The sequence below is a fragment of the Aulonocara stuartgranti genome (assembly GCF_965226115.1).
Source record: "Aulonocara stuartgranti genome assembly, chromosome: 13".
NCBI classification, from domain to species: domain Eukaryota; kingdom Metazoa; phylum Chordata; class Actinopteri; order Cichliformes; family Cichlidae; genus Aulonocara; species Aulonocara stuartgranti.
In genome coordinates this window covers 16,313,944-16,336,522 of record NC_138949.1, presented here as the reverse complement: position 1 = coordinate 16,336,522, position 22,579 = coordinate 16,313,944, and the positions used below count along the sequence as shown (strand labels likewise).

The window sequence follows — 22,579 nt, the reverse complement described above, 5'->3', positions numbered from 1 at the left end:
AGCATACTTTAACAGCTAAAATTAAGTGGAAAATCATCATACCTTTATTAATAAGAGCTAGAAAAACACTTTAATGGGTAAAATTAAGTGGCAAACCGTCCTGGCTTTATGAGCTACAAGCCTACTCTGATGGGCGAATTTAAGTGGCAAACCATCATACCTACTTAAATTTGTGCTGGTATTACTCTGTGACAGCAGAAATGTGCATTAACTACTTAGGGTAGGACATTTTGCCAAAGTAGGATGGTTTGTCAGAAAACCCGGCTCTCTTTCTTTAACCTCCTGCTCTTTTCGTGTGCGAGTGTAACTACCGGCTGAGCAGAGGAGGCAGGGCGCAAACGCAAGGGTCTGTTTGTTTCCTCCTGTCTCTGCTCAGCGCAAACAAAAGGCTGACCTGCGAAAAAAAGTGAGAGACAAAAAAATCCCACGGCTCCCAATAAGGAGTCGGCTCGCATCGTTCACTTCAACAAGCCGGCTCTAAGAGCCATTTCTTCGCGACTGACCCATCACTTATGTCTATGTACCTAAATACACAGAGTTTCTGCCATGTGATTGGCTCATTAGATAGTGGTTTTAACAGGCAGGTAAATAGGTGTAAGCTATAGTGAGCAGTCAGTTAGTCTAGCATTAAGACAGGAAACATGGTGTGGGGTGACAACTAGTCTGCCACTTCTAACGATTATAGCTGAGCACTTGTTTGCCTGAACATGTTCTTTTTGCATTACTTTATGTTATCAAGAGTGAAGTCTTGAGAAAGGACACATAAGTGTCTGACCTTCAGGATAAGGAGGCATAGTTGTAATGACTCAGTTCATGGCTGCACTAAATAAAAAACTCTTTGATAAATCTCCACTTTGTGTCACATTAATGCAGTAAAAACGACTAATGAGGCATATCTAACACAAGTCTTCTCTGACATACAAGAAATGATTATACAATGCAGTAAACAAGGCAAATTTCAGCGTAAAGAAAAGAAACCCTGCTGTCCCCTAATAATGAAATCAGTCAGAAAAGTCAATGCTAGTGATGGGATTTCCGGCTCTTTTTACAGATCCGGCTCTTTCGGTTCGGCTCACTAAAAAGAGCCGGCTCTTTCGGCTCCGAACCGGCTCTTCAGGTTGTTTTGTTGCTTTAATTAATTTATTATTAACAATAATATAAAATTATGCACAAAAGGAATTACTAACGTAAAAAAAGTGGTTTTATTTATATATGTTTATATATAAATATATGCGGTGGCCCCTAGAGACAAAACACGTACAAACTCCAAAACACATTTCTAGCATGAACTGAACTTCCAAAGCAGAGCTACTAGATCACTTAAATTACACAATTGAAAGCATGTGTGTATTGTTTGTGTATTTATACACAGGCACTCATATATATTCAAATAATTTAAAAAAAAGTTCATTTACCTGTTACTACCACACACCAAATCCGGTCGTTGGTACTTGCTGGCTTGTGTAGCCACAAGATAACAAAGGCTCAACACTGCGCCCAGCATCCTGGAGCACTTCTGTTGTCTTTTGTACGTGTTTTGAGTTTTTATGTGCTTCTGAGTTTTTATATGCTTCTGAGTTTTTACGTGCTTCGGAGTTTGTACGTGTTTTTACGTGTTTTGGAGTTTTTACGTGTTTTGACCGATGTCTCCTAAAAGGTTTTAGCAATAACATTGACTGCAACAACAATTAAAAATTTATTATTTCATAAGCCACCTTCAAATTAATGTCAAGAAAACATTAATACTGTCAGGGTCCTGGGACTGGGCGACCCAGGATCCCTGGGCAGTCATGGACCTGTGTATTATTATTATGTATTTTTGGTGTCGTTTCCCCTTCTCTGTGCGTGTACATATGTGTGTTTCTCTGTGCTGTGTTAGTCTGTGTCCCACTCATATGTTTAGGCGAGGTATGGGTGTGTATGTCTGCGGGTGTGCCTGGAGGATGGAGCTCGGCCACCTGCAGGCCTGAGGGGTGTGGCCCTGCGGAGGGACTGGCCACACCCGAAGCCACACACCTGCTGCTGATCAGGCCTCGTCGGGGGAGCTACTTAAGAGAGTCTTGGAGCTCCCACCGACGCGGGATCATTGCATGAGACTCCACGTTAGTCACCCTGTCTAAGCTAAGTCTGAAAGTGTATGCCTGCCATTCTGAGTGTCCTGACAGCTGCCGTTATTGTTTCCCGCAGGAAGAGAGTGGAAGGCACGGAGAGCAGCGAGCACCGGGGGGTGCTGACACGGGAGCAGAGAGCACACGGACTATTCACGGGAGACACGACATGGGAGTCTGGGAGAATACGGGGATTTAATGTTACGTTGTTTTCACTCTGTAAATAAACACTGTTTGTACATAGAGCACCGCGCCTGGGTCCTCCTTCCCCCACTCCTTCCACGGTGTGCCATGCCATACCGTGACAAATACAATTATTAGCAGTACCTCAATCAATGACACTTTTGAGGTACATTGAGGGACTTACAGTTTTTTCTGAATGCTTAAACCCTAACTGTGATTCTTATAGCATAATTTCTAAAACTATTGATACTTATAGCAAAACCACTCACTGAGTTTGCAAAATTAAAAGCACAAACACTGCTTTGCACTCAGTTTGCCATTTTGTAACACACACTTTGCAAACCTGTAGCTACAATCCACTGCACAGCACTCTTTTTGCAGAACTGTAAACACAACTCACTGCTTTACACTCAATTTCCAAATGATCAGTGCACTCCAGCAAAACTATACACATTTATGGCCATTATTTACACTACTTTGCCAACTGTCTGGCACACTGTCACATGTGAAAACTTTTTTAGATAATTAGTTCACTTTGCAATCAGCCTAAGCACTATAATACAGGTAAGCTCTGTGTGTGGAGTACAATGGAGGGAGCAGAAAGAGTGAGAAGTAGAGGAGGCCGAGGAAGAGGACGTGGAGGTGAAGAAGTAGGATGAAGAGGACGACAAGGACAAGGAGGACCAAGAGGAGGACGAGGAGGGGGGAGAGGAGGACAAGGAGGGGAAAGAGGAGGATGAGGAGGTGGGATAGGAAGGGTAAGAAGAGTAAGAAATAGAATTGCTGATGACATCAGAGCTACAATAGTGGACCATGTCAACCGTGGAATGACCCTGAGGGTAGCTGGCCAACGGGTCCAGCCTAACTTGAGCCGCTACACTGTAGCAAGTATCATAAGGACATCTTGAAATGAGAATCGGTTAGTACAGTCACTTTGCACAAAGATTTGTAGCACTGCCATATGCCAATGAGAAACACACCAATACCATTGATGTAAAAATACTGAAATTGTTACTTTACCGAATTGCTAGATGACCAGATGCTGGGGGCAGAGGAAGCATGTTCACTGCAGACCAAGTAACCCATATAGTCATTATGGCGATTGCAAATAATCCTATACTTGGAAATAAACACTTGTGTTTGTTTTGATGTGTTTGAATAAACACCAGTACTTGAAGTTTGGATCCCTCTATGCTTATGGATCTATGACAGAAGTATGAGCTCAAACTGACATAGCCTACCTTGTGCACAGAGAAAGCAAAAGCCAGATGTGTTTTGTATTCATACCATCAGTGTGCAGTTGGCGCATTGTGTGCTTAGTAGATGATGGCTTGTGTGTACTGTTTGATACGGAAACACCATTTTTACGATGGTGTGAAGAGTTAATCTAGCTGTGTTCGCTTTTGCAAGAGAACTACAATGTTTTGATGATTGGGTGACAGGTTTTCTTATTTGTGTGAAGAGTTTTGCAAAATTAGCCAATAGTTACAAAAAATGTGCTTAAGCAATCAGAAAAAACTGTAAAATAACTAGACACTAATGATTTCATACTACAGTGGATGGCTGAACAATTTTCACAACCGCTTATCCACCGAGACTCTCAGCTGACACTGGCTGAGAAGAATATAAAATGGACAGGCTGACAGTTTACGTGGCTAACGGACAGACAGATAACCGTTATATTCACACACACACTTAAAGCTAAGTTTAAATTAATCTTAGATTAGATTTTAAACTGCAAGAAAAAAAACAGATCACTCTGACAGGGAAACAAAATAGGGAAAGGGAGATCATACAAGGAGCCAACCAGAACTCAGTAGTGGGTAGAGTGGTGTAGCAATGCCCCCTTGGGACAGTTTGCTTCACAGGCACAGTAGCCCAGTACAATGTATACGTGCATGCACATATAGATACATAAAGCACAATTTACAAAACCTAATCCTGAATTCAAATATATTATGATGTCAACATAAACCATGAGGAAGAGGATTCATACAGAGGCTTTTTAAAGGACCCTCACTTGATGTATATGTCTTATGTTATCAAGGGTACTGAAGCTTCCTGTAAGGCAGCCTTGTTAAGCACTGCTCCACCATGAGATTCACATCTTTAATTCAAATGTACCATTTAATTCATTTTTAACTTCTCAGCAGGAGTCCGTGCAGTTGTGCTTTGACTGCCTTGCAGATTTAATCTGGTCTATTCATTTTGAATGGAATCATGATTTCCATACCGTCATCATAACACCATATTTTGCTCAGAAGAGCTGCCTAAACAAACCCAGCGACAGTATGCAGTATATGCCCCCAAAAAACAAGATGCTGAAATGATGTTCAGATTTATGATTTGTTTACACCAGAGCTGTTCACAGCTTATGACAAAGAGAAATAAGACTAAATAAATACAAAAAAGGAGTCTTAATGACATAAAAACAGCAGTTTATATTGTTGTCATTGTTTCGTTTTGTTTTTTAAATAAAATTCGAAAACATGTCCCCAATAAATTGGTACACAGTCTGAGGCTTGTCCCACCATTCAGTCATTACCTTCACACAGTCACAACAATTTGCTCAAGCACTACAGGACCCAGTTAAACCAATTAGTTTAAAACAAGTGCACTGTTGGATTAAGGGGGTTAACCGTGTCCGTGAATTGGTCTCAAGCCGTCCGTCCAATGTGCCCTCCTTTATATGCTTGTAATTGAATTTCGCACAGAATTAAAGGCAGATTAAGCTGATGCATTTTAAATCACCCCATTCATTTCCAAACCTTGTTCATGCACCCCTCCCCGCAGAAATGCTCTATTTTTACGCGAGTGGGCATTCGGGTTGCAGCTCAGAGCTCGTTGCTCGCTGCAATCTGCTGTGTTGGTGTTTGACCCTGCAGTGGCTTTGAATGGAGACAGAAGGGAGACCAGCGTCATTCTGACGAGTGGTCCGTGCGGAGCGCATTTAGAATCGCGTTTGCAGTGTGCTCAAACAACCTGCGGTCACTGCAGACGCACAAGCAACAGCTGCAGTTCATCGGGCACACAAAACACCTGGAAGCATGTCTGGCATCACTGGGAACGTGGACTGCGAGGAGTGCTTATCTTCTGGACATCTACCCAACAGCACGGAGTTACATGTGCATCCCACCTTGGATGACGACGAGGAACTTCTGAGATACATTTGGAGAGAGTATTTACACCCCAAGCAGTATGAATGGGTTCTCATTGTGGCTTACATTATTGTATTCTTCGTTTCACTCATTGGGAACTCGCTTGGTGAGTCGTACCTTTAAATGCATTCATTTCTCTCTCTCTCCATTCATCTTAACAACTTGCAAAAATCATAAAGCAAAAGCACACTTCGAGCAACTTTTCCCACCTCTCCATAATATCAGCGCAAATATTACTTGAAGTATGAGAAAAATCCAAATCAAGAGCGATCAATAACTAGAAGCGCATTCCCCCCCTCTGTGATGTTCACTAATCGCAGTCGCGCCTCTGCTGATGTGGAAGCATCAATGAGCAGGAGAAACCGTCAATCAGTCCAGGAAAGCGAGGTTAATTTTGGAAAATCGGTAACCTTTTGATTTCTTTGAAGATACATCGAGTAAAAATAAATTATTTCACACCGTGCATTTGCGTAACTTGCAAGTTTTGCAGACCTATTGTCTGCGAAATTCCATTATTGGACTGCTTTGTTGCTGGTGTATTTTCTCAATGGTTTAGCAGCAGGGGCAGTTTTACTATTTAGCAAAGAGAAGTCAGACTGACCTGTAGCTCTGTTTTTTTTAATTGTGAAATTTCTTATCGGGCTGCTACCACACATTTGAGAACCTCCTTCTTTGTGTCAGTGTGGGAGTCTTAGTTATGCTCTACTGAAGCTCGATTGTCACAGTCACTAAAATAACCTGCTCTTTTTCCGCTTGCACTTTGATCTATTTCAACTTTGAAAGCTGTCTTTGTGCAGGCTTGTGTTCTATGCCTCATCTCAGGGTTCCCACTAGCTATTTTTAGACTTTTTTTTGGTAACAAGGAAAAGGGCCCCCGCATAGATGCAGCTGCGCACTGCAGAATTGCACTCCAGCTTGAAAGGCTGAAGGTGTGCCACATTACCTGTCATTTTAGGCAGCATTTATCAATCTAACAATTTGTATGGTATTTCAGTGAGGAAGACAGCATTCACCCTCTTGCCATCTTCATTATCCTTAATGCAACACCCACTCCCCAGACAGTGGATGACATTTTGAAATGGGCCACTGGAAATGCTGTCCAAGAGAATTTTGTAGATGCTTTCAGAAAACAGCTTTCCACCCTTGTGCAGAGTCTACTTCCCCTTTTATGCTTTTAGTCTCACAATGGAGTGAACAGACACTTTGAAAATGATACATGAGTGGATAAGTTACGATTCCAGAAATCAGACAGGCCAGCTATTCACAGTCTAATGTTCAACAGTTTCATATTAAACATGTTAAGTGAAATAAGCAGGGTTATCATTTGCTTTTTAAAGCTCAGATTACAAAAATATGTGCTTTATAGTACTGGTTTACTAACAATACCTGGTTGCTGATGTAATCAATGTTTTAGTAAATACTTCAAGAGCAGGAAGTAATTTAGGAAACAAATTAGTCATTTTGTTTATGAGCAAAATTTGCATTTCTTTGCCGAACAGAGCAATTAAGGACATTGGAGGGGTCCGTGTGTGTTTAATCAGTATGGCCATGAGTTTCAAAGCCAGAGATGACAGGTTCTCATTATAACTGTCAGTGTTAGATGAGGAAGCACAGCGCAAATCTTTTAAATCATCGCAGCTTCTCTTTCTTTGTTTCCTGCACTGTGTGCTGTTTTCTCTTGCTGCAGTTTTACCTGCTATGAACAGCAGGAAGTGACAACAAAGGTGTCACCCCTGCCTGGAGAATCTCTTCCATAGACAGAAGTAAAGAGAAAAAAAAATCATAAAATCAGCATTTACTGTTGCATTTTTTATTCCTATAAGGGAAAAGGAATCCAGTGGAATTTTTGTTAGAGCTGAAAGTATTTGTTCTCATAGTAAATGGCCTTGCTGCTGTAATGGATTCAGGCACACATTGTACAGTAGGTACTCAATTTAAAACTTTAGTCTTCCTTTTCGTAGAGGGTCTTTCAGTGTAATCCTCTTTAGCATTTCTTTCCTGCTGCTGTAAGTACAAATTTTGATTCATCAAATTGCTGCCTGTATTAACTTCACTGTTCACTGACGATGTTAGCGACCACCTGGCGAGCATAACATTAAGCAACTAAAGCACCAGATATTTCCCTCAGAGAGTTGGCAGAGACTGAAGTTGGAGTAAAAAGTAAAGAGAAACCACTAATAAATCTGCTCTGTATGTGATGGATGTGTAACTACAAGAAGCTTTTTGCTAAAATGTTTGCAACATTATTATGCTTTTAAACCTTGGACACAGTGTGTACACTTTGTGTTCAAGGCTCTCCCCTTCCCATGCCAACATTTTACCCCATAGGCACTGAAACATTAGCTAAAATTCCAACTAATAATGGGCGGGCAATTGTCATTAGATCATCAGAAACATTAGGGCATAGGTGTCAAACTCTGGCCCACGGGCCAAATTTGGCCTGCAGCCTAATTACATTTGGCCCGTGAAGCCATACCAAATTATTATTAGAGTTGGCCTACTGGTATTATCCAGCTAATATATATATATATATATATATTTTTTTTTTTAGTATTAAGCTTTGCTTGTTCCATATTCAGTTTTTCAGCGAAACATGTTTGAGTCCATAAGAAAAGATTAATTCTCATATCTGGAGGAATAAATATATTTCAATAAATATTAACGTTAGCCCGCAACTTTGTTCCAGTTTTGAATTTTGGCCCACTGTGTATTTGAATTTGACACCCCTGCATTAGGGCTACTTACCCTGCTCAACTTCTTGTTAACACAACAATACAATGAGGCAGACATATGGCAGCAACTCAGTGCGCTCCTCCTCATGTTGACACGGTCAAGACGACCTACTGAAGTTCAAACTGAGCATCAGAATGGGGAAGAAGGGTAATTTAAGTGGCTTTGAATGTGACACATGGTTGTTTTTGCCAGAAGGACTGGTTTGAATATTTCAGAAACTGCTGATCTACTGGGCAGAAAACCATCCCTCTGGTTGCGTTATTCATTCAGAGGTCAGAGGAAAATGACCAAACTGCCTTGAGATGATAGAAAGGTAACATAAACTCGAATAACCATTCTTTAGAACTAAGGTATACCAAACTGGATCACTAAACACATAAGATCTCAAACCTTGAATTCTGGTGCTGGGCTACAGCAGCCAAATTCCACACTGGACGCCACTCCTGTCAACAAAGAATGGGAAACTGAGGCTGTGATTCACACAGGCTCATCTAGATTAGACAATAGAAGACTGGAAAAATGTGGCCTGCTCTGATGAGTCATAATTTCTGCTGCAACATTCGTATGGTGAGAATTTAGCATGAGCAACATGAAACAACATGATCCTGTCTTGAATCACTGGATCAGGCTACTGGTGTTGTACTTGTGTGAGGGATATTATCGTGACTCGCTTTGGTCCCCTTATGAGTGTAGTTTAAACACCACAGCCTTCTTGAGCATTGTTATGACCTCAGTATACCCATCTTTTAATGGCTGCTTCCAGCAGGATAAAGTACATTGCCACAAAGCTCAAATCCCACTCAAACTGGTTTCTTAAACATGACAGTGAGCTCACTGTACTCAAATGGCCTCCACAGTCACCCGAGCTCAATCCAACAGAGCACCTTAGGGCAGTGTTTCACTGAAATATGGTTTTCTAATGTGAAAACCATATTTCACATTAGAAAAATCACACGGCACACAAAACAAAAATATCACAAAAAGCATATTGATCATTTTTACCTGCACATCGGGTATAGCAGAATTGGCTCAGTTTGTCCACAGTACACGTTTTTTCTTCTTCTGACCACTACTCACGCTAGGGTCTTAATATGGGTCGGAATTTCTCCAGGAACCAGGTCAGATTGACTAATTTTCTTTTCAAATATTTTTCTATTGCTTTTACACGATGTTCTTTCTTCTTTGCCTTCTTCTGTTTTACTGGCAGTTGGCAACCCATTTAATTAGAGCAGGCAGTTGTACTGCCCTCTAGTGGAAGAGAATGTAATTGTTCTGCATGTTACTCACGCTAATTGACCCTGTGCACGAGAAAATGCTAGCTTCCTGGTTTGAGACCGGATGTGGGGTTGTACATTTCCGGTAGCTTTACTTTGCGGTCAATCGCTACTGCGAAAATATACTCCAAAATCATGTCCAAAACTCGAAAACGGAAAGATCGCGTTAAGTTACAAAGAGCAGGTGGGAACACTCACCACTGTTGTGTCATAAAAAATCTAATGATCAATTTTGACGTTTAAAGAGTTTAGATCGATCAGTTGTTTACATCACTCAACACAAGCAACACAGAACTGCATCACTGCAGCAGAAGACACATCGTCCACATTCAGAAGCACATCTCTGTATACTGACTGGTCTTATGATTTAAACAGGCAAATGTTCAGCATTCAAACTACAGGTGAAGAATAGTCAAACCAGATGTTTCCTCCGTTATGTCGATATCAGCTAGTCAAGTACACACCCACACAGCATGTTAACAAACCGTGAAAAAAGCCACACAAAAAATGAATGATTGTTGGTAAGGGTTTCTATACATTAGTATTTACGAAGGGTATGTTGTGACTTACCTTCAAAATTACAGTGGTCCCTCGCTAATAACGCGGTTCACCTTTCAACTCGCTGTTTCACAGATTTTTTTAGTGCAAGTTTGCACGTTTTTTTTACGTCACATTGTGTGCTGCGTCCTGATCGCTGCAGACGATCTCCTCCGTGACGTCTCTCATGTACAGTACAGAATTGCTGCATCGATCGCTAGCAGTGTGACTCTGAAGTGCAGTACTGTATGTCCACGATGTCCACGAAACGTTTTGCACCGTCAAAAAATTTAATTGGCTACTTGATTTCACCTATCGCTGGTTATTTTTAGAACATAACACCCGCGATAAACGAGGGACAGCTGAGAAATATAATATTTGAATCCCTTTTCTCTTTTGCTCTGAGGCGCGGGGGAAAAAATATCGTCAAGTTGATGAACATCATTTACAGATATATTGGGTAAATGCCCAAGACATCTATAGAAATGTAAATTGCCGCTTGATTCATTCATTTGCTTAACTTGTTTTGGACCATAAACAGGGCGTGAATAGGACACCGGAAACAAAGTTCCCCACAGGAGTTTCCGCACCGGAAGTAGCATATGCTAACGTGCACAAAGTCAATTGCTCAGAGTACCAATCAGGTGGAACCAGATAATCTTCCGAGGCACACCTGATCATTTCTCACAGAACACCTATGTTCCACTCCACAGTGGTTGGGAAACACTGCCTTAGGTATATGATGGAAGGAGCTCTTCACAGCATGGATGTGAGGCCAAAGAATCTGCAGTAACTGTAATGTAACCATGTCATGACCAAAATCTCTGAGAAATGTTTCCATCACCTTGTTAAATGTATTCAATGAAGAAATAAGACCGTTCTCTAAAACTCCAAAACTACCAAGGTCTTCCTAACAAAGCATCAAGTAAGTGTAGAGTAGGTACAGTGGGGCAAAAAAGTATTTAGTCAGCCACCGATTGTGCAAGTTCCCCCACCTAAAATGATGACAGAGGTCAGTAATTTGCACCAGAGGTACACTTCAACTGTGAGAGACAGAATGTGAAAAAAAATCCATGAATCCACATGGTAGGATTTGTAAAGAATTTATTCGTAAATCAGGGTGGCAAATAAGCATTTGGTCAATAACAAAAATACAACTCAATACTTTGTAACATAACCTTTATTGGCAATAACAGAGGTCAAACGTTTACTATAGGTCTTTACCAGGTTTGCACACACAGTAGCTGGTATTTTGGCCCATTCCTCCATGCAGATCTTCTCGAGAGCAGTGATGTTTTGGGGCTGTCACCGAGCAACACGGACTTTCAACTCCCGCCACAGATTTTCTATGGGGTTGAGGTCTGGAGACTGGCTAGGCCACTCCAGGACTTTCAAATGCTTCTTACGGAGCCACTCCTTTGTTGCCCGGGCGGTGTGTTTTGGATCATTGTCATGTTGGAAGACCCAGCCTCATTTCATCTTCAAAGTTCTCACTGATGGAAGGAGGTTTTGGCTCAAAATCTCACGATACATGGCCCCATTCATTCTGTCCTTAACACGGATCAGTCGTCCTGTCCCCTTGGCAGAAAAACAGCCCCATAGCATGATGTTTCCACCCCCATGCTTCACAGTAGGTATGGTGTTCTTGGGATGCAACTCAGTATTCTTCTTCCTCCAAACACGACGAGTTGAGTTTATACCAAAAAGTTCTACTTTGGTTTCATCTGACCACATGACATTCTCCCAATCCTCTGCTGTATCATCCATGTGCTCTCTGGCAAACTTCAGACGGGCCTGGACATGCACTGGCTTCAGCAGCGGAACACGTCTGGCACTGCGGGATTTGATTCCCTGCCGTTGTAGTGTGTTACTGATGGTGACCTTTGTTACTTTGGTCCCAGCTGTCTGCTGGTCATTCACCAGGTCCCCCCGTGTGGTTCTGGGATCTTTGCTCACCGTTCTCATGATCATTTTGACCCCACGGGATGAGATCTTGCGTGGAGCCCCAGATCGAGGGAGATTATCAGTGGTCTTGTATGTCTTCCATTTTCTGATGATTGCTCCCACAGTTGATTTTTTCACACCAAGCTGCTTGCCTATTGTAGATTCACTCTTCCCAGTCTGGTGCAGGTCTACAATACTTTTCCTGGTGTCCTTCGAAAGCTCTTTGGTCTTGGCCATGGCGGACTTGGAGTCTGACTGTTTGAGGCTGTGGACAGGTGTCTTTTATACAGATGATGAGTTCAAACAGGTGCCATTCATACAGGTAACGAGTGGGGGACAGAAAAGCTTCTTACAGAAGACGTTACAGGTCTGTGAGAGCCAGAGATTTTCCTTGTTTGAGGTGACCAAATACTAATTTTCCACCCTAATTTACGAATAAATTCTTTACAAATCCTACCATGTGGATTTTTTTTTCACATTCGGTCTCTCACAGTTGAAGTGTACCTCTGGTGCAAATTACTGACCTCTGTCATCATTTTAAGTGGGGGAACTTGCACAATCGGTGGCTGACTAAATACTTTTTTGCCCCACTGTAACTAGTGATACAGCCAGTTAATCACACTTTAATTGTCTCTTTATTTCATTGCAAACTTCAGTTGGTTTTTACCATAGCTGGACTGGCCATCGGTGGGCGGGCCCGATGCTGACCGATGTGTAAAAATAACTCAGTTGTTTGGTGGTGGTTTCTATGGCGGAGCTTTCACAGAGGCCAGCAGGTGGATGAGGGAAAGGGGAGGCAGGAGGAGGAGAGACCCGAGGCGGCAGTCCGAGTGTCAGGTGAACTGAACATCAGGTAAGAAGTTATGACCTGCAGTCTATCTGGGTCAGATATAAACCAAGTTTAGGTGGAGTTTATTTTCGCTGTGCTGATTTTTTACAGTAAGTTACAATAACTCGTACTGCATAGTAGCCAACATGACTGAGTTTCTATACAGCTGGGTGGGTGCTATGATGTTACTGATAGTGAACTTTATTTTATTCATAAGGTTAGTTAGTAGAGTTGCCAACTGCTCCTTAAAAAAAATGGAATGGTCCCTCCATCAGAGAAAGTTATTGTGTCGTTACGCTGTCAGCTGGCTCTTCTTCTCTCATTCTCTGCCCCTCTCTCGCCTGTTGCTACTTCAATCATGAAACTGATCAATGATCAGCTGATCGGGATTGCTGTCTTGTTTGTTTGTCTCCCACTTTGCGCCAGAAAGAGGAAACCAGCGGATGTCGCGCTAAACAACAGCAGCACATTTAAGCTTGATCAGCTGTTGTTAGAATTTATTTAATATTAATTTCTACTATCAGCTGATGTTTGCTGGAGCCACAGCTGTAAAAGCTGCTGGTCTTGATATCGGTTTGGTTATCTGGTGAGAGGGAAACATGAAGATGAAACCAGGAGATGTCCTTACTGAATCATCAGAGCTGAACAGGTGATGGAGAAACAGGTTTACCTTTTAGGTGACATGAATGAGTTGAAGGGAAGTTATGAACTGTAGTAGCTGAAAGCTGGTAACTGTGCAGGGGTGGGTCTAGCAAAGTTTTCCCAGGGGCCAGGTAGTGCATTAACAGGGAAAGGGGGGCACAAAGAAATACTTTTCTTTCTTATTCTCATTTAAAATGTCTAGCTTTTAATAAATAATTATCTGAATCTGACAACCAAAGTTTTTATCTGATGTAAAATGTATAGAAATCATACATATACCAACAAGACAGTGTACATCACTGTCACAACAGTGTCTGTTTTCATTCAAAGGCTTTATGGCTTTTCCTGTAATACCTGGTGGGTCTCTAGTCAAAATGCCCAGGCCGATTTTTGTCCCAGTCCAACCCTGGTCTTAACTGGTCCACGCTTTTTCTTTAAATCCACAAATGATGAAGCTTTTTAACATTTAGTGCATAAACTTTGGAATGGCACTTCCTCACTCATTAGGTCAACAAAATCAATAGTCTGTTTTTAAATGTCTGCTGAAAACACATTTTTAGAGATTAGATTTTCTTTTAAACGCACTCTACTTGTTTTCATTTTTTGGCAATGTGCCCTATAAAGGGCAGCGGGTATATTATTTGCCATCCGCCAGCAACGTATATCAGAAGCAGATGCGGGCCCTTTTTTTGCCTTTAATGATAAACTTATATGTAAACTTATTATGACTGCATTGAGAGGAGAGATCTTTGAAGTAGGCATGCACATCTGCTGCTGTGGAAGACACCCACAGGCAGCTGCAGGGGTGGCCGTGGGAGGTAGAGTGGGTCGTCTACTAATCGGAAGGTCGGTGATTCAATCCCCAGATCCTGTAGAATGCATGTTGAAGGATCCTTGGGCAAGATGCTGAAACCCAAATTTCCCTTGATGCTGATCCACTGCAGTGTGTGTGTGTGTGTGTGTGTGTAAATGTTAGACAAAGAATAAAAGTGCTGTATAAATATGTGTGTGTGTGTGCGTGTGTGTGTGTGTGCGCGCGCGCGCCAACATCTCAGATCTGACTTGCTGACTAAAGAGATAACCTTCTTTGGAAAATCAATCAGCATATTTTATACATTAACTTGAACCACACAAATCTGTGTACTTGTATAATAAATCATACTGTTATATAAAAAGTAGAGCAGCAAATGTCCTGTGAAACAGTACTATCTCCTGTGTGATGCTCTAATCAGTAAATGCTTGGCGAAAGTTCAAACAAGAATTTAAACATGCATGTTAAATTTTACAGGACTATTTGACATTTATGTCTTTTTTGTTTAAGAATAATTGATCACAAGCTCTTTTAAAAAAAAGAAGCAGTCCTCCATACTATTTTTTTTACTATAACAACAGTAGAAACTGTTTGAACTAACTAACTAATTACCACACAGAGCCTGCAACAATTCAACTCAATAATCGTATGCACAGCTATCCAGCTGAAACAAGGAAATATTATCCAGCTCGAGTGTTTTTCTGATCACCTCTTGTCCATTACTTAATAGCTTTTAGCAGTACATTGGTTCCAGTTCCACCTGAGTGATTCTGGCTTGCTATATGTAGCAATATTTTTTTTTTTAAAGCCGCTCATTATCTTTGCTTCAGCTTCCATGCACTTATTATCTACGTGTGAGTTTCTGCAAGTAGGTTACTGGGAGTTTTCAGGACAAACATTATCAGCTGTTTGGGTTATATTGATATTTATAAATCTATGGTATAATGTGCATTAGTCCTTTTTATAGTTCCTAGGCATCACAGCATCATAGTGCTATGTTAATTTTGATTTAAAAAACCTTAATTGGGCTGTCAACTGGATCATTTGTTCTCATTCTAAATATAAAAAGAATCCCAAATAATCCACAGTTCAGGTTATTGTTGTTTAACCTCATCAAAGGGAAGCCTGAGACTTCTCAACACAACACTCAGTTCTTGTAACCTTGCTGTGTTGCAGCTAAACTAAATAATAGTTTTAGGATTTGTTTTTGATCTGTTGTTTGTAGTTTATTTATTTCTTACCTCTCCTCGGCTCCAGTCTAGTTTGAATCCAGCAAATCCCAAACCAGGTCCCGGTCCTTTAGGACTCTTTTTATCGTCGTGGTCCTGGGGGATGTCAGGGGGAGTTTTGTCTGATGTTTGAAGGACGTTTTGATTGTAAGCAAATGTAAAGCAGGCCCACTCTCTTAATGAAATTAAATTTGTTTTCCCACTGTTTCTTTATTATTGTCTTTTGAATGCTGGATTGAGCTCTGCTGTAAGCTAATTTTGTGCTCAGTATTTAATTGAATCCAAACTGGGAGCTGGTTCACAGGAGAGGTGCCTGGAAGCAGAAGGCTCTGCCTACCATTCTACTTTTAAGTACCCTAAGAGTCTTAGGAGTAGGAGTAAGTAAGTCTGCAGTTCAAGAGTTAAGTGGTCTCTTGGGGTGCTACTGTACGATAATTTCTTTAAGATAAGATGGGGAATGATTATTTAAGATATTCTATGTGAGGGAGAGGATTTTAAATTAAATTCTGTGTTTAACAAGGAGCCAATGAAGAGAATTCAATATAGCTTCTCTTCATTGGTTCCGTCATTGATTTGGCTCTCCGTTTAGTTCCTGTCTGTACTCTCACTGCAGCATTTTGGAACAGCTGATGGCTTTTTGGGGAGTTTTTAGGACATCCTGATAATAATAAATTACAATAAGTCAGCCTAGAAGTAATAAATGGAGTCTATAGGTATATAATTTAAGCTGAATTTACTGTCAGAGGTCATGAGAAGATTATTTGCAACTACTACAAACATAGATTGATTTTCACAAGGATATTTCTCCTGTATAGTAAAAGATAATATTTTATTTCATTTTGCTTCCTCACAATGTGTCATGGTCCTGCGACCATGACTCAGTGACTTTATGTTTATGTTCTTTATTGTTATTACTTTCATTATTATTCATGGCTGTTTTGGGATGGTTTGTGTTTGGGATTTTAGACACTGGGTTCTGGGTTTGTGCTCCCTCTGTTGGTCCCTGGTGTTAGTGTTCCCCTGTCTAGTCAGGTTAATCAGGTCCAGCTGTTTCCCCCACCTGTGTGTGATTTCCCAGTGTCTCTCTGTGTACTTATAGTGTGTGATTTCCTCTGCTCCTCGTCGCGTCGTCTGTGTTCATACCTGGTGTAATCCCCTGCGTGCTCTCCCTGCTGTTCTCCCTTCATGCTCAGGTTTGCTATTTCTTTGTGTAGTTTCTCCCAGTTAGTTCATCCTTAGTTCTGTTTTACCATCCCCACTTTATATTGGATATTATCAATAAATCACCCTCACACCTGAATAAGTGCTGCGTTTTGAGTCCTCCTTCCGCTCTCCACACGGCCGCTGCCCCGGACCGTGACAGTACGACGCGAACACAACATGGACCCAGCAGCGCTTAACCCGTCCAGGGAGCTACGGGAAAATCTCATCGATGCCACACAGGAGCTCATCGACCGGTGGCTGGAAAACCCGGGTGGCACGTCCCAGCGCGCTATAGAGAGGCGGCTACAGCGTCTGGTGACCGGTCTCCCATGGCTTCTGGGCTCGCTTTGTTCGTGGGAGCGGGAGTTCCTCCTTTTGGACCTCGGACTTCACCCCCCGTCTGCTTTTACTTTCGAGCAGCCCGAGGCGGTGAGTGAGCGACATGTTCTGGCTTCCCCAGATTCCGGGACTCTGTTTTCTGGGGCTATTCAGAGCGGGATGAGAGACAGTGTAGATAGCTTACCTACCTTCGTGGTAACGGATCCTTCGCAAGTGGGCGTCTACAAACCCTCTGTAAAACCGAGAGACTGTTTCTCTGCCGCTCCTTCTGAGCCAGGACTTTATCACCATTCTCCGGCTCAGTTCTGTGTCCAGGCACAAGCTCCCAGGTCTGTGGCTCAACCGTTAGCCTCCCTAAGGGCTCAATTACCCGTTCTGCCGCCGCTCCAGTTAGCCACTCAGCCACCACCACCGCTAGCATCGCTACAGCCCACAGTTCCGGTAATGGCTGAGCCACAATTTTCGCACTGTTTTTCCACCGCTGTTTCTAAGCAGGGAGATGAACTGTTTTACAACGGACCTGTTCCTCAAAAGCTGGCAACATTAGAAACTGTTGCTCACTCCGGGGCTTCCCCAGAGGCTGGGTTACTGCCCTCAGCTTACTCTGGACCCCTGGAGGCCAAGATGCCAGCTGTGAACTGCACCGGGCTGTCACTGCCTGAGCAGGGTCAGTGCTCTGCGCAGCTGCAGCCCTCCGTACGTGCGCCAGAGGCCCACGTGCCTACTGGTTTTGTTTCACGTGCGCCAGAGGCCCACGTGCCTACTGGTTTTGTTTCACGTGCGCCAGAGGCCCACGTGCCTACTGGTTTTGTTTCACGTGCGCCAGAGGCCCACGTGCCTCCTAGTTTTGTTTCGTGTGTGCCAGAGGCCCACGTGCCTCCTAGTTTTGTTTTGTGTGTGCCCGCTGGTTCTGCGGCTGTTTTCGCTGGCTGGGGGGCCCGAGGAGCCCGTCCAGCCTCCTGCTTCGCCTGCTGGGGGGCCCGAGGAGCCCGTCCGGCCTCATGCCACACCGGCTGCCACGTCGGCTGGGGGGCCCGAGGAGCCCGTCCGGCCTCCTGTGGCTGCTTCTCCACCTGTGGCTGCTTCTCCACCCGTGGCTGCAGCGCCGCCTCCTGCAGTACCACCACCTGCAGCGCTACCACCTGCTACTACCACGCCTCAGCCTGAGGACACAGCCTCGCCTGGCCCGGCTTCATCCACGCCTGGCCCGGCTTCATCCACGCCTGGTCCGGCTTCATCCACGCCTGGTCCGGCTTCATCCACGCCTGGTCCGGCTTCAGTTTCATCCACGCCTGGTCCGGTTTCAGCTTCATCCTCGCCTGGTCCAGCTTCATCCACGTCTGGCCCGGTTTCATCCTCGCCTGGCCCGGTTTCAGCTTCATCCTCGCCTGGCCCGGTTTCAGCTTCATCCTCGCCTGGTCCGGTTTCATCCACGCCTGGCCCGGTTTCAGCTTCATCCTCGCCTGGTCCAGCTTCAGCTTCATCCTCGCCTGGCCCAGCTTCAGCTTCATCCTCGCCTGGCCCAGCTTCAGCTCCAGCGTCAGCTTCGCCTGGTCCGGCTTCATCCACGCCTGGTCCGGCTTCATCCACGCCTGGTCCGGCTTCATCCTCGCCCGGTCCAGCTTCATCCTCGCACGGTCCAGCTTCATCCTTGCCCGGTCCAGCTTCAGCTTCTGCTTCAGCCTCGCCCGGCCCGGCTTCGGTACAGCTTCGTCCTCGCCCGGCCCAGCTTTCGTGTCTGCATCCTCGTCTGGTCCAGCCTTCGTGTCTGCATCTTCGTCTGGTCCAGCCTTCGTGTCTGCATCATCGCCTGCAGCAGCGTCTTCAGCATCCGCACCATCGCCTGCAGCAGCGTCTTCAGCATCTGTACCATCGCCTGCAGCAGCGTCTTCAGCATCTTCGCCCGCTGCGGCCCCGGCTTCTGTGCCTTCAGCCTCGCCTGGCCCAGCCTCGTTTGGGTCTGGAGCTAAACGGCCGTTTTCTAGACCGCTGGCTAGACTACTGGCCGGGCGCCGTCGCCTGACTGGCCGCCGTTGCCTTCCGCACAGCCGGCCCCCGGACCGCCATCGCCTGAGCGGCTGCCGTTGCCTTCCGCACGGCCGGCCCCCGGACCCTCTTCGCCTGAGCGGCCGCCGTTGCCTTCCGCACGGCCGGCCCCCGGACCCTCTTCGCCTGAGCGGCCGCCGTTGCCTTCCGCACGGCCGGCCCCTGGACCCTCTTCGCCTGAGCGGCCGCCGTTGCCTTCCGCACGGTCGGCCCCCTGAACTTTTTGCGCGCCGTCACGGCCTTCTTCGCGGACGGCCTCCCGAACTCTTTACGCGCCGCCACGGCCTTCTTCGTGGCCGGCCGCCTGAACTGTGTTTTGGACTCTGCTCCCCTGTGAGGTTTTTTTTTTGTGAACATTTGTTTGGGACTCTGGGGCCTCCGTCTTTGGTCTTGGCCCGGTCCCTCCGTCCTGGGCCCCCTGCCGCCCGCCCGGATCTGGTGGTGTGTTTCTGTGGCTGTCAGGGGCCAGCCCTTGAGGGGGGGGTACTGTCATGGTCCTGCGACCATGACTCAGTGACTTTATGTTTATGTTCTTTATTGTTATTACTTTCATTATTATTCATGGCTGTTTTGGGATGGTTTGTGTTTGGGATTTTAGACACTGGGTTCTGGGTTTGTGCTCCCTCTGTTGGTCCCTGGTGTTAGTGTTCCCCTGTCTCGTCAGGTTAATCAGGTCCAGCTGTTTCCCCCACCTGTGTGTGATTTCCCAGTGTCTCTCTGTGTACTTATAGTGTGTGATTTCCTCTGCTCCTCGTCGCGTCGTCTGTGTTCATACCTGGTGTAATCCCCTGCGTGCTCTCCCTGCTGTTCTCCCTTCATGCTCAGGTTTGCTATTTCTTTGTGTAGTTTCTCCCAGTTAGTTCATCCTTAGTTCTGTTTTACCATCCCCACTTTATATTGGATATTATCAATAAATCACCCTCACACCTGAATAAGTGCTGCGTTTTGAGTCCTCCTTCCGCTCTCCACACGGCCGCTGCCCCGGACCGTGACACAATGTAAACACTAAAACTGTAGGATCTTCCATTTCTTCATTTTTAAACTCTTATTTTGTGGTGCAGTAATTTCAGTAACAGTAATTGTTCAAATATTTCATTTACAAAACATTACAGATAAAGTGGGAGATACTGCATATAATTTTAAACTGATTTTAGCATTTTATTTTGGGTTTAGACCAGAGAGTAATAAGAAGGCCTGTAATCTGTCAACATTTTCTTAAAAATTATGATATTGAATGTTAGTCTTCTATCGTGGCCATAAACAGACATTTCAGTGTAAGCAAAGTTCTAAAAATGATCTATTAATCATACTTTTTATAAAGAAATAAAAATTGGACTTGTCATCAGAGTTGGCACTGAAAATTGCAGTTTCTTTATTTGTAGTTCACTTCTGGCTCCAAAAACAGTAAGAGACAGTATGACAGCAGGTAAAATGCAGTCATTTACCTTTAAAGCCTGACTTCAGAAACCAGTAAGCAATCAGCTTACTCAATCACAATTTGTATCACGTCAGCTGCTTCCCCGATACTCACTCCTGTTTTTGGATTTAACTGAAATCAACAAAATGTGAGCAGATGTTTCACAAGCTATCATGGCTGATTTCTAACCTCTAGACATAAGGTAGTATGAAAAGTGGAATTCAGTAAGTGAATCTATTCAGCATCATCACTTTAAACATAAGCGGATGTTTTCTAGCCTTGATGTAATCTAACATTGAACGCCACAGCCTGCCCTGCACCATTACTGTAAACCTTACAACAGTACGTCAAACTGCCTGATATAGTATTTAAATAACAATGTTAGTGTAGTCAGAGCATTTAGTATTGCCAGTGAAACTTCTGATGATTTGCTCTCAAAGCTGCTCAAATAAAAATGTATTAAGCCATCACTAAGGGCATAATTGAGCAGTCCGTACCTATGAAAATCTCTCAAACTTTCTTGCATCTTTTTTTCTCTCCCTGGAAAATATAACAACTGTGTATTTATGAAGCTAGCAGACAGAGTTTGTGTCAAAGTGTACGGAAAACTTTGTGTGTTTGGTGATATTTGTCAAACTGTTTGAAAAGCTGCATTTTAAATGATCTTCCTTTAAAAATTTGGTTTATGCTTACTTGTACCAAGTGCCATGACTGCAGCTATATTTACTTTGCACCGTAAATGCACAACCAGGTGAGAAGAAAAACGGGGCTGACGGATGTCATTATTTTGTCATTACTGTGCAAGTGTCACCTTGCTATCAATGCAAGCAACATCACGCTGCAGCACACAATCAAATATGCATCAACCTGCTGATCAGATTAAATTATCCTTCACGAAGGAAGGTGCTGTTCTAAATCATTCCAGCACACTTAAAAAACCTTGGTGTCATCAGATGATCTTCATCTCTTCATCTCAATATAGCTTTTTGGGTTTTTTTTTTTTACTTTAATATCTTAGTCTCTGCAATCTGTTTCTTGATTTTAGCATGTTGTCTTTACATTTTGGGCACATAAAGTATCACCAGTGTGTTGACGGGTGCTTAAAGTCTTTTCTGAGTTCAGATCTCACTTGTATGCACAACAGGTCAGCATCATTGGCTCTGTCTGTGAGCGTGAGCGTTAAATGGCAGAGGTGGTGACCCCTATTCTGTGTCAAAATGTCAGTCTTTTGTTACTTGTTGATTGCAGTGATTCAGTGTTTGATGCAGCTCGAATTCCCTTTCCCATCTAGCATCTCGTTTGTTTGTGAAAATCTTTGGATCTAAGCAAGTAATTTTTAAGAACTTACTGAAAGTTCGTAGTTTTTAGTCTAAATGTTAATTAAATTGAGAAAAAAAACTCTGATAGCACAGCTTTATGGACAAAGATTTTTAGATGCTTGCAAGATCTGAACCACATCACATTCTAGGATAATCAAGTCATATTTCAAATGGTGCTGAGATGCGTGACAGTTTCTTTCTAGTATGGCTCAAGTGAGCAGTGCTGAACTCAGATGCCTTCATTCCTTGCAGGTTAGCATTCACATGCCTGTGCAGACTCTGCCAGTCGAGTGCTTATATACCATTTCACTCTGACACAGCCTACGTTCAACCGTTTATTCTGAAGATCAAAGTGCTTCAGAACAGCCATCATATATTCGCTTAGCTTGTTCAAAACTTGCTGTCACTTAGAGAGAAAGAGAGAAAAGGATGCTGCCATCTTAGAGCCAACAGTTAACTGACATTGTACATTAATGTGATGTAATTTTTTTTTCATGTATTAGGACTCCTGATACTGAAAAACCAGTCACGTATTCATGTGCATCACTTGACTTTACACATAAGGTTCTTGATCGATATACACAAAAAGCTCTTCAGTGAAATCAAGTGGATAAACAGCATTTTCAGAACTCATTTGATACAATATGAAAAATAACATTGGCTACTGAAGCTTAAATGCCAACAGAGCTGTGTTGTGCAAAAGGTATCTCAATTTTGATTAGAAATTATTCATAGATGACCTAAATCAACATATCTGTCTGTCAGGTTTCAGTTAACGGACTCAGGCGCAGACCGGGACTCCTTACA

At 43.5% G+C, this 22,579-nt stretch overlaps 2 protein-coding genes across 7 annotated transcripts in view; both read left to right on the top strand.

Moving 5' to 3' along the window:
• LOC309720677 (uncharacterized protein) overlaps nucleotides 1–22,579 on the top strand; it is a 97,514-nt gene that overhangs the window by 35,669 nt on the left and 39,266 nt on the right. The window lies entirely within an intron of this gene.
• hcrtr2 (hypocretin (orexin) receptor 2) overlaps nucleotides 5,124–22,579 on the top strand; it is a 38,335-nt gene continuing 20,879 nt past the window's right edge. For 2 of the 3 annotated variants that reach the window (XM_082556362.1, XM_082556361.1), the window contains exon 1: nucleotides 5,124–5,555. In XM_082556362.1, coding sequence (XP_082412488.1) covers nucleotides 5,339–5,555 — 217 coding nt within the window. In that variant the 5' untranslated portion in view covers nucleotides 5,124–5,338. Of the gene's footprint in view, nucleotides 5,556–12,539; nucleotides 12,791–22,579 lie in introns of those variants that run through there. The other variant, XM_082556363.1, reaches the window with a different exon arrangement.